Raw genomic sequence first — 20621 nt, forward strand, 5'->3', positions numbered from 1 at the left:
TGACGCCCTAAAGAAAATTGATTTCTTCATAAATCAAATACAGTCTTATAAAAAAGCTGGAATGATGAGTAATTCAAATACAAAAACTCATATACAGAAAACCCCTTTTCCTTCCAAACTACTTAGGTCCGTACAGTTGACTCCACTGTACTTTGATCACAACACCCGAATAAAATATGAATAAAATGCTTCAGCTAGCACACCGAGGGCCACTTGACAACTGCATTAAAACTGCAGCATTTAAGCAGGGCTGAAAAACACCATCCTTAAACATGGTTTCCTTCTTGTTCTTGCATCCCACAGTGATTACTAAATGAAGGGATCTGGTCTGTAAATGACTGGGTCATCCACTGTCCGTTTGGAATGTCACCGAAAGTTGATTCTCCATTGTCAGCAGCTGGGATGGAGTGCGGGAGGGAAGAGAAGAACACTGCTCTATTTAAAAGCTTTAAGTGATATAGTTAGGAGATTTTAACAGTCCATTGTAGGAGAGTTGCTACTAAAATAGTTAAGCAAGATTCTTGAATACAACTTAAATTTCTATTCTAAGATACAGGAACTGATAAATTCTGTTAAATTCAAGGAGGGAAATGCACCAAGGAGCACTTCGAGTCAGTAACTTCAAGAAAATGAGCTTTAAAAGCCTGTGTAGTTAAACATCAAATAACCACCGAATTTTCACTCTAAATCACTAAATAGACTTTTTAAAGATTTTTTTTTAATGTGGACCACTTTTAAAGTCTTTATTAAATTTGTTACAATATTGCTTCTATTTTGGTTTCCTGGCTGCAAGGCATGTGGGATCTTAGCTCCCCAAGAAGGGCTCGAACTCAGGCCCTCTGAAGTGTAAGGCGATATCCTAACCACTGGACTACCAGGAAAGTCCCCCGGTCACTAAATAGATTTCTGTATTTCCATTCCCATTCTTCAGTAATTAACTCTCTCCAAAAACAAACCCTCTTTCCCCCAATCCTGGCAAAACCAAGTCTTTGAAAGGGGCAAACAAAGGGGAGGGGACACACCCAGCCCATCCGAACAGAATCCCCAAGGCTCACCAGGGCAGGGGCTTTCATTGTAAGCACCGCCGTACGCTGCTTCATAACCCGGGTCGTATTTTTCTTCCTTCACAGCCATCTTCTTTGCATCCTCTGTGAGGAGGGTAGCAGGGATGTAAAACTGATTTTGTGTAACAATTTTGAAGATAGCTTTATTCAGCAATTATCAAGCATAAATCTTTTTCTTGAATTTCACATCCACGGAAACAACTTTCATATGAAACTCTTTTTAACATAAACAAAATAAACTCCTAAGAACTGTAAAAGCCTATGAGATGTAATTTTAGGTGACCCACACTACTGCTTGGCTTCTCAGCTTATGTAGGAACACCCAGATTAGACTGGAAGCCCTTGGTAAAAGGAGGTTTTAATAGTGACTAACAGTTGTTATCAGAACACTGGCTGCCAATAAATCGTTTTCTTTTCTACTGCTTTTAAATTCACAACATACTTTCTATAAGGTAGACATACACGACACGAGCAACAGGACTGATTAATGGTAACGCACCTTGGGCGAGCTGAAGGTCAAACGTATACTGCACTTCTTGAACGTCTGTGTTTCGTTCAATGCCTTTCAGCTGATCTCGTAAGTCCTTCAGCTTAATGTAGTAATGCACCTTGTCCTGGGCACGAGGAAACTGCGCACATCTGGCACTGGATGATGGCATCACATAGCAGAGCTAGAACCGTAACAGTTTACAGCTACAGAAATCCTTCAATCCTGCTGAAGCCACTCATGTTGAGATTAGAAGCCTTCTTTTTCTTTGGGTCAATAACTTGATACTTACCACATTGCCATATATGCAAAATCCGTAAGAGCAGTTGTGTTTGAGTTCAAATTCCTAATATTTCCTTATTACAAAGTCAATAAATCAAAACCAATGAATCTTTTCCCTTCAGTGTTTGTACCAAAGGGCATGTAAGTATACAATGAAAAGTCTTTCCTCCTCATTCTGTTTCCATCCACCTAGTTCTCCTTCCCAAAGGCAATCCTCATTGCTACTTCCAGAGGTACTCCATGAATTTAGAATCAAAAGTGTCTGATGATGTGTACTCTCCTTCACCCTTTTTAAAAACACACAAACAGTAACATGCTCTACTCCCTGTCCTGCACCCTGCTTTTTTACTCAACAGTGTCTCCCAGAGGTAACTCTGTATCAGGTATCCACATCAGAATAAGCTTCCTTTTCTATAGTTGTGTAGTAGCAGTTTCATAATTTATTTAACCAACGTTTACCTACAGGCATTCAGGTTGTTTCCAATCTTTTAATATTATAAACTGCAGTGAAAAAGCTTGTACATATTTAAATTTGAATATATGTGACTGTGTCTGTTGGATACGTTTCTAGAAATGGAATAGCTAGAAAGCAGGATATTTGCATTTATCATTTTGGATGATGGTGACAAACTGCCCTTCATAGAGTATATAAAAATACATATCTTATATATAAAAGAGAGAGGCTGCTCAATTATGGACTTTTCAGCTGTAATTTTTTGTAATTTTTAAATTGGCCTCTATACCATGTATTATAGAAAAAAACCCCAAACCATTACTGACTTATTTTGTTTTGTTTATGCAATATTTAGAAAAGCCTGATTCAGAGGTATAAACGCTACCAGGTTTTTGTAATAGCACATTTTTCCAATCTCAAGACAGCCTTCAATTAAAGTGATCCAGAAACTTGAAAAAGCAGATGTTTTTCAAAGCTGGATCACTAACATCATCAATATCTATGAATATTTCATGATAAAGAGTAAATTTTATAAGACAAATGCACTCACAGATCATTATGGGAGCCAAAACTACCTAACTCGATATGATTCAGATTCACTTATTATCGCACTACTGTGATCACACATCCCAAGAGATGTACCAAGGCTCCTCTGGCATTTCAGGGACAATAATGCTCCTTTATAGGAAGGAGTGAATCATCTCTGCAATTTTACCCAAGGAGACAAGGGTACGCCTGTATTTAAAGAGTGACCAGTGCTACAACCTACTTTATCAATTACACATTTACTAGTTAAAAACAGAAGAAATTATAAAGGAAGTTAAAATATATACTGGTGGCAGTATTCTGAGGTTTCCACAGAAACTTGTTGGCACACTGGCTTATCATTTAAAATATCGTCTACAGCACAGAAGTCTGTGCATGTGTATTTTTATTTCAGAAGTTGTAAACAAAACTTAAAACTATATTTAAGAAGCAAAATTTGAACCAAATGTCTGCAGAAACTCCACAGAAATTCACAGAGTGTTTTAAAACCAATGTGTTATTGTATGTGCCCTTATGTATAAGGACAACAGCACCAAATGCCAGTCAGGTTGGCAGGATGCCTGTCTGCGACTGGGCTGTTCTGTTTATACGGCTCTAACGTGAGATTGGGCCAAGATACACCAACAAGGGTGATCAGCAGTTTCACTGATCAGGATCATGTCTATATTTACATGCTTGTTTCACAACGGAATAAGGGCTAACACACTAGAATTTGGCAAGAATATCCCATCAAATGTATTTTGAATGCAGCATGTGAGCAACCTCCTCTCAATATTTTGGCCAAATAATGTAACTAACGTAATGTTATAAAGGCATTTATCTGACAAATGTTTCTTTTTCTAATACAACTACAAAAGTATCTGAATTAATCTGCAACTATTAGTTCAAGTTACTATGCAGATATTATTCCACAAAATACAGTGCTTTTTTTTTTTTAATGGCAAAAATTACAAATGGACAGAACAAATAAAAAGGGAAAACTAGATAGAAAAAATTTCGTATTTATCTGATTTACAAATGCAGTTTTAAGGACTTACAGTTTCTGTGTCTGGGATCTTATGGGGTTGAAGTCCAAACTCTAAGTTCTTAACCTTTACTCCAAAAACTTCCTTACTAAAAATTTCGTAAATACCTAAAATGAAATACAAATATATTTACATTGCGCATAATGTTAATCGAAGAAAAAAGATAAAATTTAAAAGTAAATCTTACATTTTCCATTAAACACTGCTATTCGTGGCTGATATTTCTGTAATTTCTGCACTAGAATACGTCCTCCTTCACGGAATTCTTTACTAAAATTGAATTAAAAAGTAGTCAAAATATAAATATGGCAGTATTTATAATGTGCTAAATTCAGACAGCTTTCAATAAAAGAGCAAATCATAAAACTACTATGCTCAGCTTGAACTAGTTAGATACTTAGGATGCTCCTGGAGTGTATAAGGCACAATTATGGCCAAGGTTCCAACCCATCAAACCAAATGTTCCATAATCACCTGGAAAGATCCTTGCTGCCTGGTGTTGTCCTTTCCACCATATTGGTAAATCCAATACCATATTTCCCTGGTAGAGTGTGATCGTCCATGTGACTCAGTTGGACCTCACTCAGCCCTGACATAAATAGGCACTTCCCTGTGAACAAGAGAGTTTCATTTAGAAAAAGTTCAGTTTATTTCTGTAGAAGGTCAAAGGTTTTTCTGCCCCATGAATGGATGTGGGTCTATTCTTGAAATTAAAAAAAAGAAAAAAGATTTAGTATATTTTAAAAATTGTAACATAGGTCAAATACCATACCAAGCAGTTATTATGTGCTGGGTACTATGCTAAGTCCTTCATATGGATTATTTCATTTAATTATCGTAGCTATCTTAAGAGATATCTCTATTATTTATCTCCTTTTAATAGGGGGTCGAAGGAAATGCTTGTTGAGTACACAGCTAGGCAGCGTAGTAAACTCTGAAACTGTTTAGCTTTTTAATAACTGGAAGTAACACCACCTGCCCCTGGAAAACCCCAAACAGATAAAATATACACCAGTGACTCAGGGCTTCAGACATACTGACAGAGGAGAAAATAAAAAGTGAAATATCTCTAGAAATTTTTTTTTTCAAATAATGGAGACAACATGTTATTAGTTCTAAAAATATATTACTATAATTTGTCCTCAAAGTGTTTTTCTTTTCTTTTTTCTTGGCTGCACTGCATACATGTAGGACCTTAGTTCCCTGACCAGGGACTGAACCCATGGCCCCTGCAGTGTAAGTGCTGACTCACTGGACCATCAGGGAAGTCCCTGTCCTGGAATTTTTTAAATGCTGCACTAAGATAATCAGCTAGTGTTTCCTGATAATCTGTTGCACTCCTGATTATCTGTTAGGCAGTGTTAGATAAGATGATTTATATACAGGACAATACAACAGGAGTTATACTTGGTTTTAAAGCTCACTCTACAAGTATGAGGGACTCTAATACTAATTTCTGCTAGATGGAAATTATCCACAGAGGATGTCTACAATCAGAGCATTTCTTAACTATTACTACTTGATGGCCAATGTATTTCATTTCTCCTAGGAAATAAGATGAGTAGAAATCTGGAAAGGTATTAAGTTTTCTGTCTGCATTGGCATGATGCATTGTTACTATTCTGTAGATAACAACTAAAAAAAGAAAAATTGTTTTAAAAAAAGGTAGTAAAACTCACTGAAAACAAACAAAAGAGAAAGTATTCCTTTCCATACCCCTCCACTCTTTTTTTTCTTTACCCCTCCACTCTTATAAACCAAAATGTTAAGTGTCAGAGGATGTCAAAACCTTTCATTTTTGTGTACACACACATTGAAAAGATGTATGTATACTTACTCAACCAATTTCTTTTTTTCTTTTTTGACCATGCAACAATGTCTTTTATTATGTATGGGTTTTTTAAAATTATTTTTTCAATATCTCCATACACAGGCAAAAAAAAAAAATGTTCAGCATATTAGAACTTGCAAACCTGATCACTGCATAGAGAAGGCAACATTATCTCTATAGCATGCTTAACCAGGAGGCCAGTTCATCTGCTGACCTCCAAGAACCTGGAGATGAACATGATAAACAGACTGGTCCCCATCTGAACCTTCATTCACCACCATTCGATAGCCCTTCTTCAGGCCCAGATCAGCAGCACATTTCTTGCCAACAATCATCAAATGCCCAAGAAGACTTTCATCATCATCTTCTGCTGCAGAAATATTGGATATATGTTTCTTGGGTATCACCAAAAAATGTGTTGGTGCTTGAGGGGAAATGTCATGGAAAGCAAGACACTGGTTATCCTCATAAATGATTTTGGCTGGGATTTCCTTGCGAATGATCATCCTGAAGATCGTGTTGCCACCAGGCTGGGTGACCTGAGCCTTGGCGATCTCATCTGCCATCTCTGCCTCCCTCCCGAGCAGTCGGCCGGGGAGAAGGTCGGGAGGAGGGAGGAGCCAGGGGCCACCAATTTCTTTTTAAAAACACATTTTGGTTTAAAAAAGAAAAAAACAGACAAACCCAAACTATTAACAAGGACATCTAGTTTAAAAGTAAAATAGTAAAAGAAGGTTAACCACTTACAAAAATGGTTTCCAGGCCCAGGGTAGTGATGCCCTTTGTAAGCAGCCATCAGTCCTGGATTTATGCCAATCTACAAAACAAAATGTTTATATATTTTAGTCTTGAAAAGTAGGCTTATGTCTTAGGGCTTCTGTGGAGGAGTGGTGAATTGATTAAAATAAAAATTTAATCCAGCATCATAAGCTTTATCAATTATCTACTCTTGACCTGAACAAAGTATTCCATTTTGAGGAAAGAGATTTCCTTTATATTAAAGTTTTGATGTTTTTTTTTTTTCTTTGTGGCTGCGTTGTGTGGCTTGGGGAATGTTCCCTGACCAGAGACTAACCCTGGGCCCTGATAGTGAAGGCCTGGAATCCTAACCACTAGGCCAATGGGGAGCTCCTTGCTGTTGCTTTTAAAAACCAGTTTGAGTGCCTCACACCCCAGCACCCTCACTCCCAACTGTCCTGCAACAATCAATCAACCAGAGCTCATGTCCAGCTGCAAGTCTGTTTCTCAGCTCCCCAAAAGCAGCTGACTCCACATCACCTACACAGTTGCTTACATGCTGATGTTTCTTACAGCTACTGACAAAAGTCAAAGTTCAAAATGAGTGTTATCATTCATGGAGAAACCAGTGTCATGCAACCTAAGTGATTCGTGTGGATCATTCACGTAATTGCCAGGGGATCCACTCCATGCTATCATCACGCCTGCTTCACCAATGAGCAAATTAAGTGTTCAGGAAGGCTAACGCTTATCTATGGTCATACACCCACACGGCAACATCTGAAACCAGACAGCCCTGCCCTAGAGCCCACCCTCTTAAACACAGCCATATGATACAACCTGAAGAAGGTGACACCATTTACCACCAAAAGGATTCTCAGAAATGGTTCTTTTCAGCAAAATGCTCTCTGCAAGGATATGGTTAAATCACATTAATCCACCAATGCTACTTATAAACCCAAAGGAGGACAAAATCCTTACAATTACAATGTCCAGATTGAAGGTCAAAATGTCTGGTAGAGTCTTGGTCAGAAGTTCAGCTTCTGAAACACCATTGAAACGGTCCACTTTTCTTTTCACTTTAAATGTGTCTGTAATTTTTTCTTGCTTTTCTTTTGACTTTGTGGACTTGACAGATTTTTTGGTCTCAGCAGGTTTTGGGGGCTCCACTGGCGTTTCTGGTTCTGTTGTTCTGGGTTTTCTTTTCCTTCCTTTTGGAGGAGTCTCTGAAACACAGTGATTTCTAGGATATAGCTGCAGAAAACCTTAAATTACAAACTTTATGCAGCTTTCCCCGAAAAGTCACCCATCAACATCCTTAGCTTTCTCTTCTATTTCCCGACATGACTCTCCTCTGTAACGTCTCCCCCTTCCTTCACCGGAGAACTGGGTCTGTGTGGTCCCAGCCCCATCTTCCTTCCTCCTCTGGCAGTTCTTGGGATGAGAGGCCCTTAACAAGCACAGATTGATTTTCCGTACACTCTTACCTGGCATCATGGCTTCTCCAGGGACACAAAGTAGCTACATACCATTTATAAGAATTCTAAATGTAAATACATAAATAATTAAATGAACAAATGAAAGAACAAATAGAAATACAGGGAGGAAAGGAAACATTTTAACTCAGTTTCCCCGTAATTTCCAGCAGAAGAAAACTTCAAATGGCTTGTGGGTTTTCTTTCCCCTGAACTGAGTGTATATTGTGTTCTTCACACAGTCGAAGAGGTGAATTGAGAGATGCCAGAGATGAACTCTCTGGGCTGGCAGTGTTGGTCTAAAGGTAAGACTAGGACTCTGGTCTCAGGACTTAAAACAGTTTCTCAACCTTGGCCCTGCTGACATCTTAGGCGGAATAATTTAGTAACCATGGCCTCTACTCCCTAGATGCCAGTAGCATCCTGCCAGTCATGATTGACCAGGTGTCTCCAGACAATGCCATACACCCCTCAGGGGAAACTGCCCGTGGGCAAGAACGAGTGACATAAAACTCTCCAACAAGAAGCCTTGCCTTTTCACCCACAACTCCCCTAATATGGCTCTTCATCTCTTAGGCCCCCACTCTATTCCACTACTATCTGGCGTTTTCTCTTCTGAGCCTTCCATCCATCCTGTTCTCCTCACATTGCTTCAGCCACTGTCTGTGCCAAGGGATGCACGTCCATCAGCTTGCAGCTGTCCTAGTGCTTCCCGCCCAGAAAAACAGAAGAGCTGAAGGCAGGGGGCCCTTCAGCACAGAGGAGTTACATGTGATCTGCAACCGTAAACGAATCAGCACTCTCCTCACACCACTCTGATGCACGGCGGAAAATCACTGCCCTCTCCCCACCACCCACTGCTGAATCTGTCCTCTTCTCCTCTAACTCTGTCTTGGTGAATGGTACCTCCTTCGTCCAGCTGCCTGGGAGTGACTTCCAAACTCCTCTATCTTCCTCATCCCCCTGCATGAAATCCATTAACATGGCCATGCCTCCAAGTTCTGCCCTGCTCTCTACCATCTTATTTTATCTATATTGTTAGATATATATTTTACATATCTCTGTTACAGTCTGTCCTCTAGAATAGTCAAATGTCAATATATTTATTAAGTCACTCTCTGTTTCCATTCTGTCTATAGCTTCCTATTGCCTTCAGAGCACAACACACTTTCTTTAGGTTAAGCAAGCCTTGCTTGCTCCCATCAAAACTCCTCTCTCTAGAACAGACTTGTGGACTCTGGGAGAAGGCGAGGGTGGGATGTTTCAAGAGAACAGCATTGAAACATGTATATTATCTAGGGTGAAACAGATCACCAGCCCAGGTTGGGTGCATGAGACAAGTGCTCGGGCCTGGTGCACTGGGAAGACCCAGAGGGATCGGGTGGAGAGGGAGGTGGGAGGGGGGACTGGGATGGGGAATACATGTAAATCCATGGCTAATTCATTTCAATGTATGACAAAAACTACTGTAATGATGTAAAGTAATTAGCCTCCAACTAATAAAAATAAATGGAAAAAAATAAAAAAACTCCTCTCTCACTGCTTCTTTGCTCCACTCCAGTCTGCAATGACAGAGAATTATGGCTTTTCAACCATGTCATGCTTCTTTACGTCTGTAGTTTGATGCATGCCGCTCCCTCGACCTGGAACTTTCCCCTTCCCACTCTTCCGGTACTGCTCCCTCACCCTGGAACTTCGGAGTCCCATGCAGCTGCCTCTGAGCCTCGGTCCGAGTTAGGTGCCAGCCCCACAGCACCCTGTGTCCCTGTTCACCACGTGGTGTGCTGAGGAGTTTCACCTTCACTTTTATTTTCTCCTATGAGATGATTTGAGGGCAGAAGCTATGTTCTTTTATCCCCCCAAACCTATCAGAGTGCCCGAAACACAGTAAGTACTTAAAAAGTAGATTGAATTTTTTAACACAAAAACAGAGCTAAAATTCATCATCAAACCCTTTCTTAAATAAGTTGGCTGATGCAATGGTAATTTTCTAAACCATCCTGGTGAAAGCTACCTTGTGTAGGTTCCTGAGCAGGTGCTGGGGCTGGAACTTCGGCTGGCATTTCTTGTGCATTCGTAACTGCCATATTAGGAACTTCAGTCATCATTTGTTGGAGTGGAAATGTATAAAAAGCTTGAGCTTGCTGAAGAGAATAGCTGAAAGAACAATTAAGGATAAGATAAGAAGACAAAATCACCCAAAGGTAAGTTTAAACGATCTGCTCTTAAAAAGCCCAAGGATTCAATTATTTCTAACCAGATTATAGAATTTATTTAGAGTTGACAACAGGAGCAAAAAGAGGAGGAAGATCTATTCCCATATGTACATTTACCCAATCTTCACCTGGTGCCTACTAACCAACTATAATTAACTCTCACACACTGATGTGTCATCAGTAAAACTTACCGGTCCTGTTAGGCAAGCCTATACTTTCCCTGAAATGAGATCATGGGAACTTTCTAGCAGAGAGCTGAAAGGCCCACCAGCCCATACAGAGTTGAAATACCCACAAAAATAATCTGTATTCCTACCTCAGTATCTAATTCTCTTGTCACAGAAATCCTCTGCAATGTAACCTTTTTATGTTCAGCTTTGAGCTATAGTTGATACACTGCAACATTGTTTAAGTTTAATGTGTACAACAGTGCTGACCTGGCACACATATAGGACAAAATGATCCCCATCAAAGCCTTAGCAAACACTGCCACCAGGGCACCTAATTACCGTTTCTTTTTTGTGGTGAGAACATTTCAAATCTGCTCTCTCAGCAACTTTCAAGTACATCCTCAGGATCATTAGCTAGAATCACCATGCTGTACATTTTAGATCCCCAGAACCTGTTAATCTTACAACCTGAGGTTCATGCCCTTTGACCACCATCTCCCCATTCTACTTGCCCCTCATCTGTTTTTTAGTCGTTGCTGGATTTTCTGCCATTAAATGAGGATTAGAAATAGATATTTCTATAAATATCTGTGAATTTACTCGAAAGACCACTCTAAACTTCTCTTCTGAACACGATTTAAACTCTGGTTCAAAGTGTTTTGTTCAATGTAAGAAACACAGGCCTTCACAATACTGCTAAAAAGTATTTCTGGGGGCTATAAACTACTACCTCAAGCTGTTGCTATCAGCTAGGGAAGTAAATACATGTTTTATGAAACTAAAGTGACAGCTGATGCCAAAAAATGCCCTTAAATATGCAGAAGGAAGAAAAGCACTAGGAAATAAAACGAGTAACTATGTTTACCATTTGGAGAGAAAAGCCATGTTTTCTCTGACAAGCTACTCTACTTAATGGTTTTCTCTTTCTGTGCCGTGTGGAGAAAGGAAACAGGGTGCTCAGAAAGCAGAGGTTAAAAAAGCAAACTAAAAAAAAAAAGGCAAACTAGTACACTGTAAATGGGTGAGCTTCACAACATGTAAATCATATGTTAATATATTAATGTGTTTTGTTTTGTTTTTTTTTAAAAAGGCAAACCAAAATATTTCCAGGATAAACTTAAATGGCCCATGCAGACACAGGGTCACAGACTATTGGCAGGGTAGCTAGGCTAGAACACTGGATACTGAAAGAAAAACTGGGGCCCAAACTCAATGGACAAACTACTGGGGGAGCATTTTAGCTTCAAGCTATCTTTAAGGGTTAAGATGGTAAGGAAAAGGTGAAGAATTAGTGAGAAAGATATTAAACTATCTTAAAAGAGTTTTATTTCTTTAAATATAGTTTTCAAATTATACAAAAATAAAGACAATATGGTGATTTAGTACACTACAGTACATCAACATGAGAACATTATGCAGTTACAAAAATTAAGTTTATTAATATTTAAAAGCACAGAGAATGTTTAATATAAGGCGGAAAATAATACAAAATGGCATTGTGAGCCAAGGCTGCACATGGAGAAAGCATGTAGGAAAGGACTAGAAATTAAGAGGTAAAATTGAAAAGAAGCAAAGGGCTTAAACCTTGCCTGGCACAAAGTCAAATGTCCTCTTTTTTCATACTTTTCTCTAGTAACACTCATAGCTCTTTTGGATGAACTAGTTGTTCCATGTTAAAGACTCAGATATTCTAATGAGAGCTGGATATAGCTGAGTTAGTCGAGAGATCTCGTATGGCTGCCCTCTGGAAATTCTAGTGAAATATAATGTGATTTTTGATTGTGGCCAGTAACAGGTTCCTGAGACGCCACCAGCCCCATTCAGCTTGAATGTATAACAGAACACTCCTGCAGTCACGGTGAGTGAGTGGCTGAAAGCGTGCAGGAAGGTCTGTCCTTAGTTTGCCACACCGTCATCAAGACAGCGTCTCACTCTCCCCCACGTTTACTGCTACGGCTCTGAGTTTCACACGTCTGTCCCATTTTGAGCACTTCACAAAAATCCACTCCTAAAAGTACATAAATCAGGGAGACAGCATTCACATTGCAAAAGGGTTGTGAACTTAAAAACATTTCCAAACTGTGGCTCCGTTAGCATACTTACAGATCATTAAATTCTGAGGTTCAAAAACTGAAAATTGAAGTTTTAGATGTCAACTGGCTGAAGAAAAAGTAAAAAATAAGAGAAAATGCAGTCTTATTTTAGACATGTGTATCAATTTAGAAAAAAAAATTCAGAAACTTGTCTATAATATAGATGTGTCCCTTAACTGTTCTAAAATTATCCCTGGCACTTTATCATAAGATGAATTAGAAAGGAAATAGAGAAGGCTATGGATAATAGAAAGTGTAAGTTCTGAGGTAATATACTCTTTTTGAGCATTTGATTTAGCTTGATCATCTTAACAGCTTACTAACAGCAGCTGGAACAAAAGGAAAGGGGGTGGACTACAACATTCTTACTACTTGGCAGAGGACAGAATTCCACCTGTACGAAAACCTTCATGAACTACAATTCTGGATAATTTAATTTCCTATTATGTAATAAAGGTTAAGTTTGGAAGCAGCATGAACCTATTTCAATCTTAATGTGGATATAATTCCCAAATACATTTGCTGTATATATAAACGTAGAATAACTGCCCCTTCGTATCACAATTCTGCAGTGTTTATAACAATAATTTTCTCTGTATGAGAGACAGCAAAAGAGGAGCAATTAGTTAAGTCTTTCATCCTCTGAGGACCTCCATTTCCTCCCCATGAAAATGAGGGTGAGATTTCTGTGATTTCCACATATAAGGAGAAAGTGCAGGAAATAGGACCAAATCTGTCCAGACTCAGAAGAGGCCCTGAAACATTCCTCCATTTAACACCCTCTTCATTTGAACAGTGCTCAGAGGACTGGTTTTCTACCACTGTCTGAAATTTGTTGAAGTGTGCATTTTTGAACTCTCTTTCTCAAAATACACACAAACACACATACACACACAGTTGATTAAGTAAGGAGTCCAGTTAATTTGGATTTTTCTCTATTTCAAAAAACTAACATTTGGAGGTTTCTCTAAGATGAGTAACTTCTTTAATCCTCAGTCATTTCCCACTGTTCTAAAGATGTAAGTTGCTTTTTCTCTAAATACATTTGTCTTAGGTTGCTATACAAAACACCACAGATTGAGTGGCTTATAAATAACAAATACCTGTGTCTCACAGTTCTGGGGGTTGGAAAGTTCAAGTTCAAAGTGCTGGCAGACTCAGTGTCTGGAGAGTGCCTGCTTTCTGGCTCATCTTCGGTTGCCTTCTTGCTGTGTCCTCACATGGCAGAAAGGGTTAGGGGTCTCTCTTTCACAGAGACACTACTCCCGTTTAGGTGGGCTTGGGCCTCATGGCCTCATGACCTCCAAAAGACCCCATCTCCCAATGTCCACACTGGGGCTTAGAGGTTTCAACATAAGAATTCTGGATAGACACAAACAACACAGCAATATTTTATTACCTTCATTTGTTTATTTATTTATTTTATTACCTTCATTTAAATAAGCATATATAACACTGAACACTTACAAAATATCAATGTCGAATAAACCAAATGCTCAACCAAAAGGGACTATTACATAAATTATGATGAAATACCATCTAGCTATCTAAAAGACAATAAACAAAGCTGAGCACCAAAGAATTGATGCTTTTGAACTGTGGTGTTGGAGAAGACTCTTGAGAGTCCCTTGGACTGCAAGGAGATTCAACCAGTCCATCCTAAAGGAAATCAGTTCAGAATATTCATTGGAAGGACTGATGCTGAAGCTGAAAATCCAACACTTTGGCCACCTGATGCAAAGAACTGACTCACTGGAAAAGACCCTGATGCTGAGAGAGATTGAAGAGGGGAGGAGAAGGGGACAACAGAGGATGAGATGGTTGGATGGCATCACCGACTCAATGAGTTTGAGTAAACTCGGGGAGTCGGTGATAAGACAGGGAAGCCTGGTGTGCTGCAGTCCATGGGGTCGCAAAGAGTCAGGCGTGACTGAGCGACTGAACTGAACTATCTAAAGTTGACAGTCAATATTGCTAGGTGGGAATGTGTGCATTCACCATGCATTACGGGGTGCTTGCTGTGCACAATCTATTTAGATACTGTGAACTCAAAAAACAGAACGAGCCAGAACCCCCAACTTATTGAACTCTTCTGCATACAGCATAATTTCAAGTTTCCTCACTATCTGATCATTTTTCTGGAGCTTAAGATAAAATAAAAATGCTCCATAGCCTCACTGACCTGAAACTGAGCAGGGAGGTCAGAGTCTTCATTCTGGAGACACGTCACAAAATCCACTCCATTAGCTTCCTGGCACCCACACTGTACTGTTGATTCGCACTGAGTTCACCGTCAGTGAAAACTGCCCTTCACTGCTGCTCCCTCATCTCACACTCAAAGATGCTTCCCATTCCAGTCAGTCGGGACTAACCTGGATTCTGGCTCAGTCTATCAATTCCACAAACTCCTTCCAGAGTTGGGTCACTCAAATATTTTATCAGAGTGCCATTAGCACCTCGAAGCTGTTAAACTGTGAAAAGTTGGGGCAGGAGGGTTACACGGCACATCAGCACAGACCTCTCTTCCATCTGCCTTTGACCCTCTGTAGTAAGGCAGTTTTGATTTCACTCAACAGGACCACCATTGCCAACATCTGCTGGATCATCGGAAAAGCAGGAGAGCTCCAGAAAAACATCTACTTCTGCTTTACTGGCTATGCCAAAGCCTTTGACTGTGTGGATCACAATAAACTGTGGAAAATTCTGAAAGAGATGGAAATACCACACCAGCTGACCTGCCTGTTCAGAAACCTGTATGCAGGTCAGGAAGCAACAGTTAGAACTGGACATGGAACAACAGACTGGTTCCAAATAGGAAAAGGAGCACGTCAAGGCTGTATACTGTCATCCTGCTTATTTAACTTATACGCAGAGTACATCAACAGAAACGCTTGGCTGGAAGAAGCACAAGCTGGAATCAAGATTGCCAGGAGAAATATCAATAACCTCAGATATGAAGATGACACCACCCTTATGGCAGAAAGTGAAGAACAACTAAAGAGCCTCTTGATGAAAGTGAAAGAGGAGAGTGAAAAAGTTGGCTTAAAGCTCAACATTCAGAAAACTAAGATTATGGCATCTGGTCCCATCACTCAGAAAGAGATGACAGGAGTACCTAAAATATTTAATCATCTCCTGTTGCCTTTGTTTTTGTTATGACAAATGTATTATATACCAGGCACTGTTTTGGGGATTTTGTTTGCTTTTTTGTTTTTGGTCACACGGCTTATGGGATCTTAGTTCCCCAGCCTGTCATTTCCTTCTGATGCTATCTAACCTAGTATCATTATCAAAAGGGGAAAGAACCTAGCTGGGTAGGTCTTGCTTTATTCAACTCATACTGTTGTCTAATGATCAACAGCTCCTTTTAAATATGCTCAATAACCACTGAGAAATAAAAATTTTATTGAGGATCAAAGTCAGTAAATTCCATGGCAGATTCTACCTTTGGAAAATAAAAGGGACCCATGTGTTTATATTTGGGCTTTAGGCCCCTCCCCTGTTGTCTGCAAATTCTTAAAGAATGTTGTAATCTGGCCTCTCACTTGAAATACAACTGATTGGGGCCAAGAAACAGTACTTCTGCTAGAGCAGCTGAAGTGAACTCGCTCAGTCATGTTTGACTCTTTGCGACCGCATGGACTGTAGCCCACCAGGCTCCTCTGTCCATGGGATTCTCCAGGTAGAATATTGGAGTGGGTTGCCAGCTGAAACTTCTCTTAAATGCCCTCATTGATCTTGAGCTTTAAATCTCTCTTACAGATACCTATTTGCCATATTCCATCTATACTCAATTTTCTTAACATAAAATGAAAAATCAAAATCAGAACTAAGTGCTTATGTTTTCTGTCATCTAACAACATGTCAGTGAACTAGGAAGAAAACCCAAACCTTTCTTGTTCTTCTTGTTGTCTACACTAATGATAACAAGTTCTTAGTCTCTTTAACATTTCTAGACAGTACAATCTCATTTGAGGGTTAATCTTTCCTGTCTGTATTCTCAGTGGTCTGTTTTACCTTTCCAGTTATTACTGATTCAGCATCCTACTTCCCATCTTTGGTAAATCTCTTTTTTTTTTCATTTATTTTTATTAGTTGGAGGCTAATTACTTTACAATATTGTAGTGGGTTTTGTCATACATTGACATGAATCAGCCATGGATTTACAGGTATTCCCCATCCCGATCCCCCCTCCCACCTCCCTCTCTACCTGATCCCTCTGGGTCTTCCCAGGGCACCAGGCCCAAGCACTTGTCTCATGCATCCAACCTGGGCTGGTGATCTGTTTCACCCTAGATAATACACATTTCGAATGCTGTTCTCTCGAAACATCCCACCCTCGCCTTCTCCCACAGAGTCCAAAAGTCTGTTCTGTACATCTGAGTCTCTTTTTCTGTTTTGCATATAGGGTTATCATTACCATCTTTCTAAATTCCATATATATGTGTTAGTATGCTGTAATGGTCTTTATCTTTCTGGCTTACTTCGCTCTGTATAATGGGCTCCAGTTTCATCCATCTCATTAGAACTGATTCAAATGAATTCTTTTTAATGGCTGAGTAATATTCCACGGTGTATATGTACCACAGCTTCCTTATCCACTCATCTGCTGATGGGCATCTAGGTTGCTTCCATGTCCTGGCTATTATAAACGGTGCTGCGATGAACATTGGGGTGCACGTGTCTCTTTCAGATCTGGTTTCCTCGGTGTGTATGCCCAAAAGTGGGATTGCTGGGTCATATGGCAGTTCTATTTCCAGTTTTTTAAGGAATCCCCACACTGTTCTCCATAGCGGCTGTACTACTTTGCATTCCCACCAACAGTGTAAGAGGGTTCCCTTTTCTCCACACCCTGTCCAGCATTTATTGCTTGTAGACTTTTGGATAGCAGCCATCCTGACTGGCGTGTAATGGCACCTCATTGTGGTTTTGATTTGCAGGTAAATCTCTTTTTCACGTTTGAGCTCATTAGAAACATACACCGGTCCTCTTCTTTTCTTCTCTCCGGTTAGTACTTTTTAAGACTCTTGAACTCTCTTCGCATTCTTAAAAAAAGGGTCTACATTTATAAGTTTTTTAAAATTAATCTCTTCCAAAATAAAAAGATTAACTATACCAAACATTCCATGATGAGCACAAAGTCAAGGATGACAAAGCACTACTTTCTCAGGATTACCGGGGCCCGAGTCATTTCAGAATCCCCAACAAAAAACGCCTTAGAGTATTAACACAGAGTTCCCCATACTTCCCAAAGTGAAAGCGTTACAAGCCAGAATAAAAAATGGTCTATAACCCACTGGATTCAGTTAAGACCAAACAAAAGTCAGACAGTTTTGAGCTAAACATTGTACCAGAGAAACCTATTATTTTGCTGTAAGCCACTCCCATTGTGCATTCTAAAACCTACACAGTGGCCAACTGGACTCTGCCATTTTAAGGTACTTGAGCGTGCAGATTTTGGTGTCTCCGAAGGGCCTGGAACTAATCTATGGATACAAGAGAGATGACTGCAATCTATTTGATGGTAGGCGTTTACCCAAGTTTCAATTCTGATCTGAATGAAAATCATAAAGACAAGAGCAACTTCCACAAGTTTTATTTATAAAGTTCTTTAGGGAAAGACATGGAGTTCTTTATTTCAGGATTTGATTCGTAATGTCAGGATGAAGTCTGCACTTTATATCCTTCCCTAAACTCTAAGACAATCTCTGTTGGTTACTAAAGCACTCCTCTTCCACCTAACACTGACTCACAGCATGTCAGAACCAGATTCCACAGACGCCCTATTTTACAGACATCAACAGGCCCAGAGAACTTCAGAGTCTTCCTCAAGTTTAGAGCCGCCAATCAGGATAATTCTTAATGAGGTCTAATAGTATTGTATTCCTATGTAAACTTTATTTTTCTTTCTTTTAAAAGACTCTGTTTCTATACTTAGTTTTTCATTTGGCTTTCCATCAGAAGTTCCAATTTCGACATCTTTGCTTTTGCAAAACTCCCCACGCACCTCACACTCCCCAAAGGACATATGACAAGTAAATACTTAAGATCGTCCCCAAGACCACTAGAACACACTTTTACACGACTTACTAGAAGTGTTATTCCTAGGTCAGAATTCAAGAGCTCTAGAATGGCCACGTTACCCACCTCGTGCCCTTTAGGTACGCGTTGAGGAAGAAAGCCACAGTAACCTACAACTCTGAGATGAAAACTCCTAGAGTGATACATGTGGCAGTCACTTCATCCTTACAGCTGTGCACGATAATGGAGGGTGAAGGGAAATGTAGCGGAGAAAGGTAACCGGAAAGAAACATTACTTGGAGACTGCTGGTTGCTTACTACCGCGTTTTAATGTCAGCTAAGTGTCTGGATGGGTACTTCCCCGGTGCCTCAGACAGTAAGGCGTCTACCTACAATGTGGGAGACCCGGGTTCGATCCCTGGGTCGGGAAAATCCTCTGGGGAAGGAAATGGCAACCCACTCCACTACCCTTGCCTGGAAAATCCCATGGATGGAGGAGCATGGTAGGCTACAATCCATGGGGTCGCAGAGTCGGACACGACTGAGCGACTGAACTGAACTGAAGCGTCTGGAAGGACTTAGGTAAAAAGTGGCCTGAGCGGGCCGCCAGTGCGCATGGGCGGCCCGGACCTTGCTACAGTGACCGCGGTCTTAAGGAGCCCCGGCGTGTGTGCGTGCGTGTGCGTGCGTGTGCGCGTGCGCCCGCGGCCTGCCCCGCGGCGGGGGGCGCGGGGGGAGGGGCGGTATTCCGCCCCGGCCTTACCTGCCCGCGTTCTCCGCTTCCATTCCCTGCTGCCGCCCGTGCGCGCAGCTCCTCGGGCCCCGACAACCCAGCGACTCTGTAGTCCCGCGGCGCACGTACGGCGGTATGGTAATAACCAGACACGCGGACTCGACTGCCGGCAGAACTCAGACAGTGGCTGCGGCACAGGCTCCTCCCCCAAGTTTCCAACTCCCCCTCCCCCAGTAGGCCAGCCCCACCCTCAGCGCTGCGCTTCCGTCTGCTCAGAGCCAAATCCCACGCCCTGTGGTTATCACGTGATGCCCGGCCGTCCAGTCACGTTCGCGCTCCTCTCGTTGGTTCTTCTGCTTGCCACTTGGCCTTTCGGGAAGGGTGGAGGATAAAAAGGCTGGGAGGGCGAGCACTATGCTGACGTAAGCTTTTGTCCTGCCTGACTGTTCGGTGGTGGGTGGGTGGTGGGCGCTTGCGAGTTGGTGAAGTCCTTGGCTCTGTGTAGGTGCGGATTTTATGCTTGTTAGGACTATCCGGGCCTTCCCACCCAACATTTTATTATGATTAAAAACAGTGCTTTCAGTCATCAAGACAGTATGGTACTAGCACAAAGACAGAAATATAGATCAATGGAACAGAATAGAAAGCCCAGAGATAAATCCACGAACCTGTGGTCACCTTATCTTCGACAAAGGAGGCAAGGATATACAATGGAAAAAAGACAACCTCTTTAACAAGTGGTGCTGGGAAAACTGGTCAACCACTTGTAAAAGAATGAAACTAGAACACTTTCTAACACCATACACAAAAATAAACTCAAAATGGATTGAATATCTAAATGTAAGACCAGAAGCTATAAAACTCCTAGAGGAGAACATAGGCAAAACACTCTCCGACATAAATCACAGCAGGATCCTCTACGACCCACATCCCAGAATTTTAGAAACAAAAGCAAAAATAAACAAATGGGACCTAATGAAACTTAAAAGCTTTTGTACAACAAAGGAAACTATAAGCAAGGTGAGAAGACAGCCCTCAGATTGGGAGAAAATAATAGCAAATGAAGCAACAGACAAAGGATTAATCTCAAAAATATACAAGCAACTCCTCCAGCTCAACTCCAGAAAAACAAATGACCCAATCAAAAAATGGGCCAAAGAACTAAACAGACATTTCACCAAGGAAGACACACAAATGGCTAAAAAACACATGAAAAGATGCTCAACATCACTCATTATCAGAGAAATGCAAATCAAAACCACAATGAGGTACCATTATACGCCAGTCAGGATGGCTGCTATCCAAAAGTCTACAAGCAATAAATGCTGGAGAGGGTGTGGAGAAAAGGGAACCCTCTTACACTGTTGGTGGGAATGCAAACTAGTACAGCCACTATGGAAAACAGTGTGATTTCTTAAAAAACTGGAAATAGAACTGCCATATGACCCAGCAATCCCACTTCTGGGCATACACACCAAGGAAACCA

At 40.7% G+C, this 20621-nt stretch overlaps 1 protein-coding gene and 1 pseudogene across 2 annotated transcripts; both read right to left on the minus strand.

Moving 5' to 3' along the window:
• TDG (thymine DNA glycosylase) lies at window positions 1–19355 on the minus strand. Of its 2 annotated transcripts, XM_020905526.2 has the most exons (11): window positions 19166–19355; window positions 13485–13743; window positions 9917–10059; window positions 7409–7653; window positions 6437–6506; window positions 4333–4468; window positions 4046–4128; window positions 3871–3965; window positions 1564–1735; window positions 1056–1148; window positions 1–397 (listed from the first exon to the last, which is right to left on the minus strand). In XM_020905526.2, exons 3-11 carry the CDS (start codon window positions 10008–10010, stop codon window positions 267–269), a joined length of 1119 nt encoding a protein of 372 aa, XP_020761185.2. In that variant the 5' UTR covers window positions 10011–10059; window positions 13485–13743; window positions 19166–19355; the 3' UTR covers window positions 1–266. The 2 variants fall into 2 exon arrangements, with proteins under 2 accessions (XP_020761185.2, XP_020761184.2); XM_020905525.2 differs by lacking the exon at window positions 13485–13743.
• On the minus strand, window positions 4475–6430 carry LOC110145305 (adenosine 5'-monophosphoramidase HINT1 pseudogene; annotated as a pseudogene).
• Window positions 19356–20621: the final 1266 nt, after the last annotated feature.

The sequence above is a fragment of the Odocoileus virginianus genome, chromosome 23, assembly GCF_023699985.2.
Source record: "Odocoileus virginianus isolate 20LAN1187 ecotype Illinois chromosome 23, Ovbor_1.2, whole genome shotgun sequence".
Lineage (NCBI taxonomy): Eukaryota > Metazoa > Chordata > Mammalia > Artiodactyla > Cervidae > Odocoileus > Odocoileus virginianus.

Bases quoted from the DNA above. Each gene is read 5' to 3' on its own strand.
- TDG (XM_020905525.2), bottom strand. From the start codon at position 19,188: ATGGAAGCGGAGAACGCGGGCAG. The intron at 7,654-9,916 runs GTAGCTTTCACC...ACTGTGTTTCAG, and splicing joins TGCTCAGGAACCTACACAAG to AGACTCCTCCAAAAGGAAGG. The intron at 1,149-1,563 runs GTGCGTTACCAT...CCCTCCTCACAG, and splicing joins TGACCTTCAGCTCGCCCAAG to AGGATGCAAAGAAGATGGCT.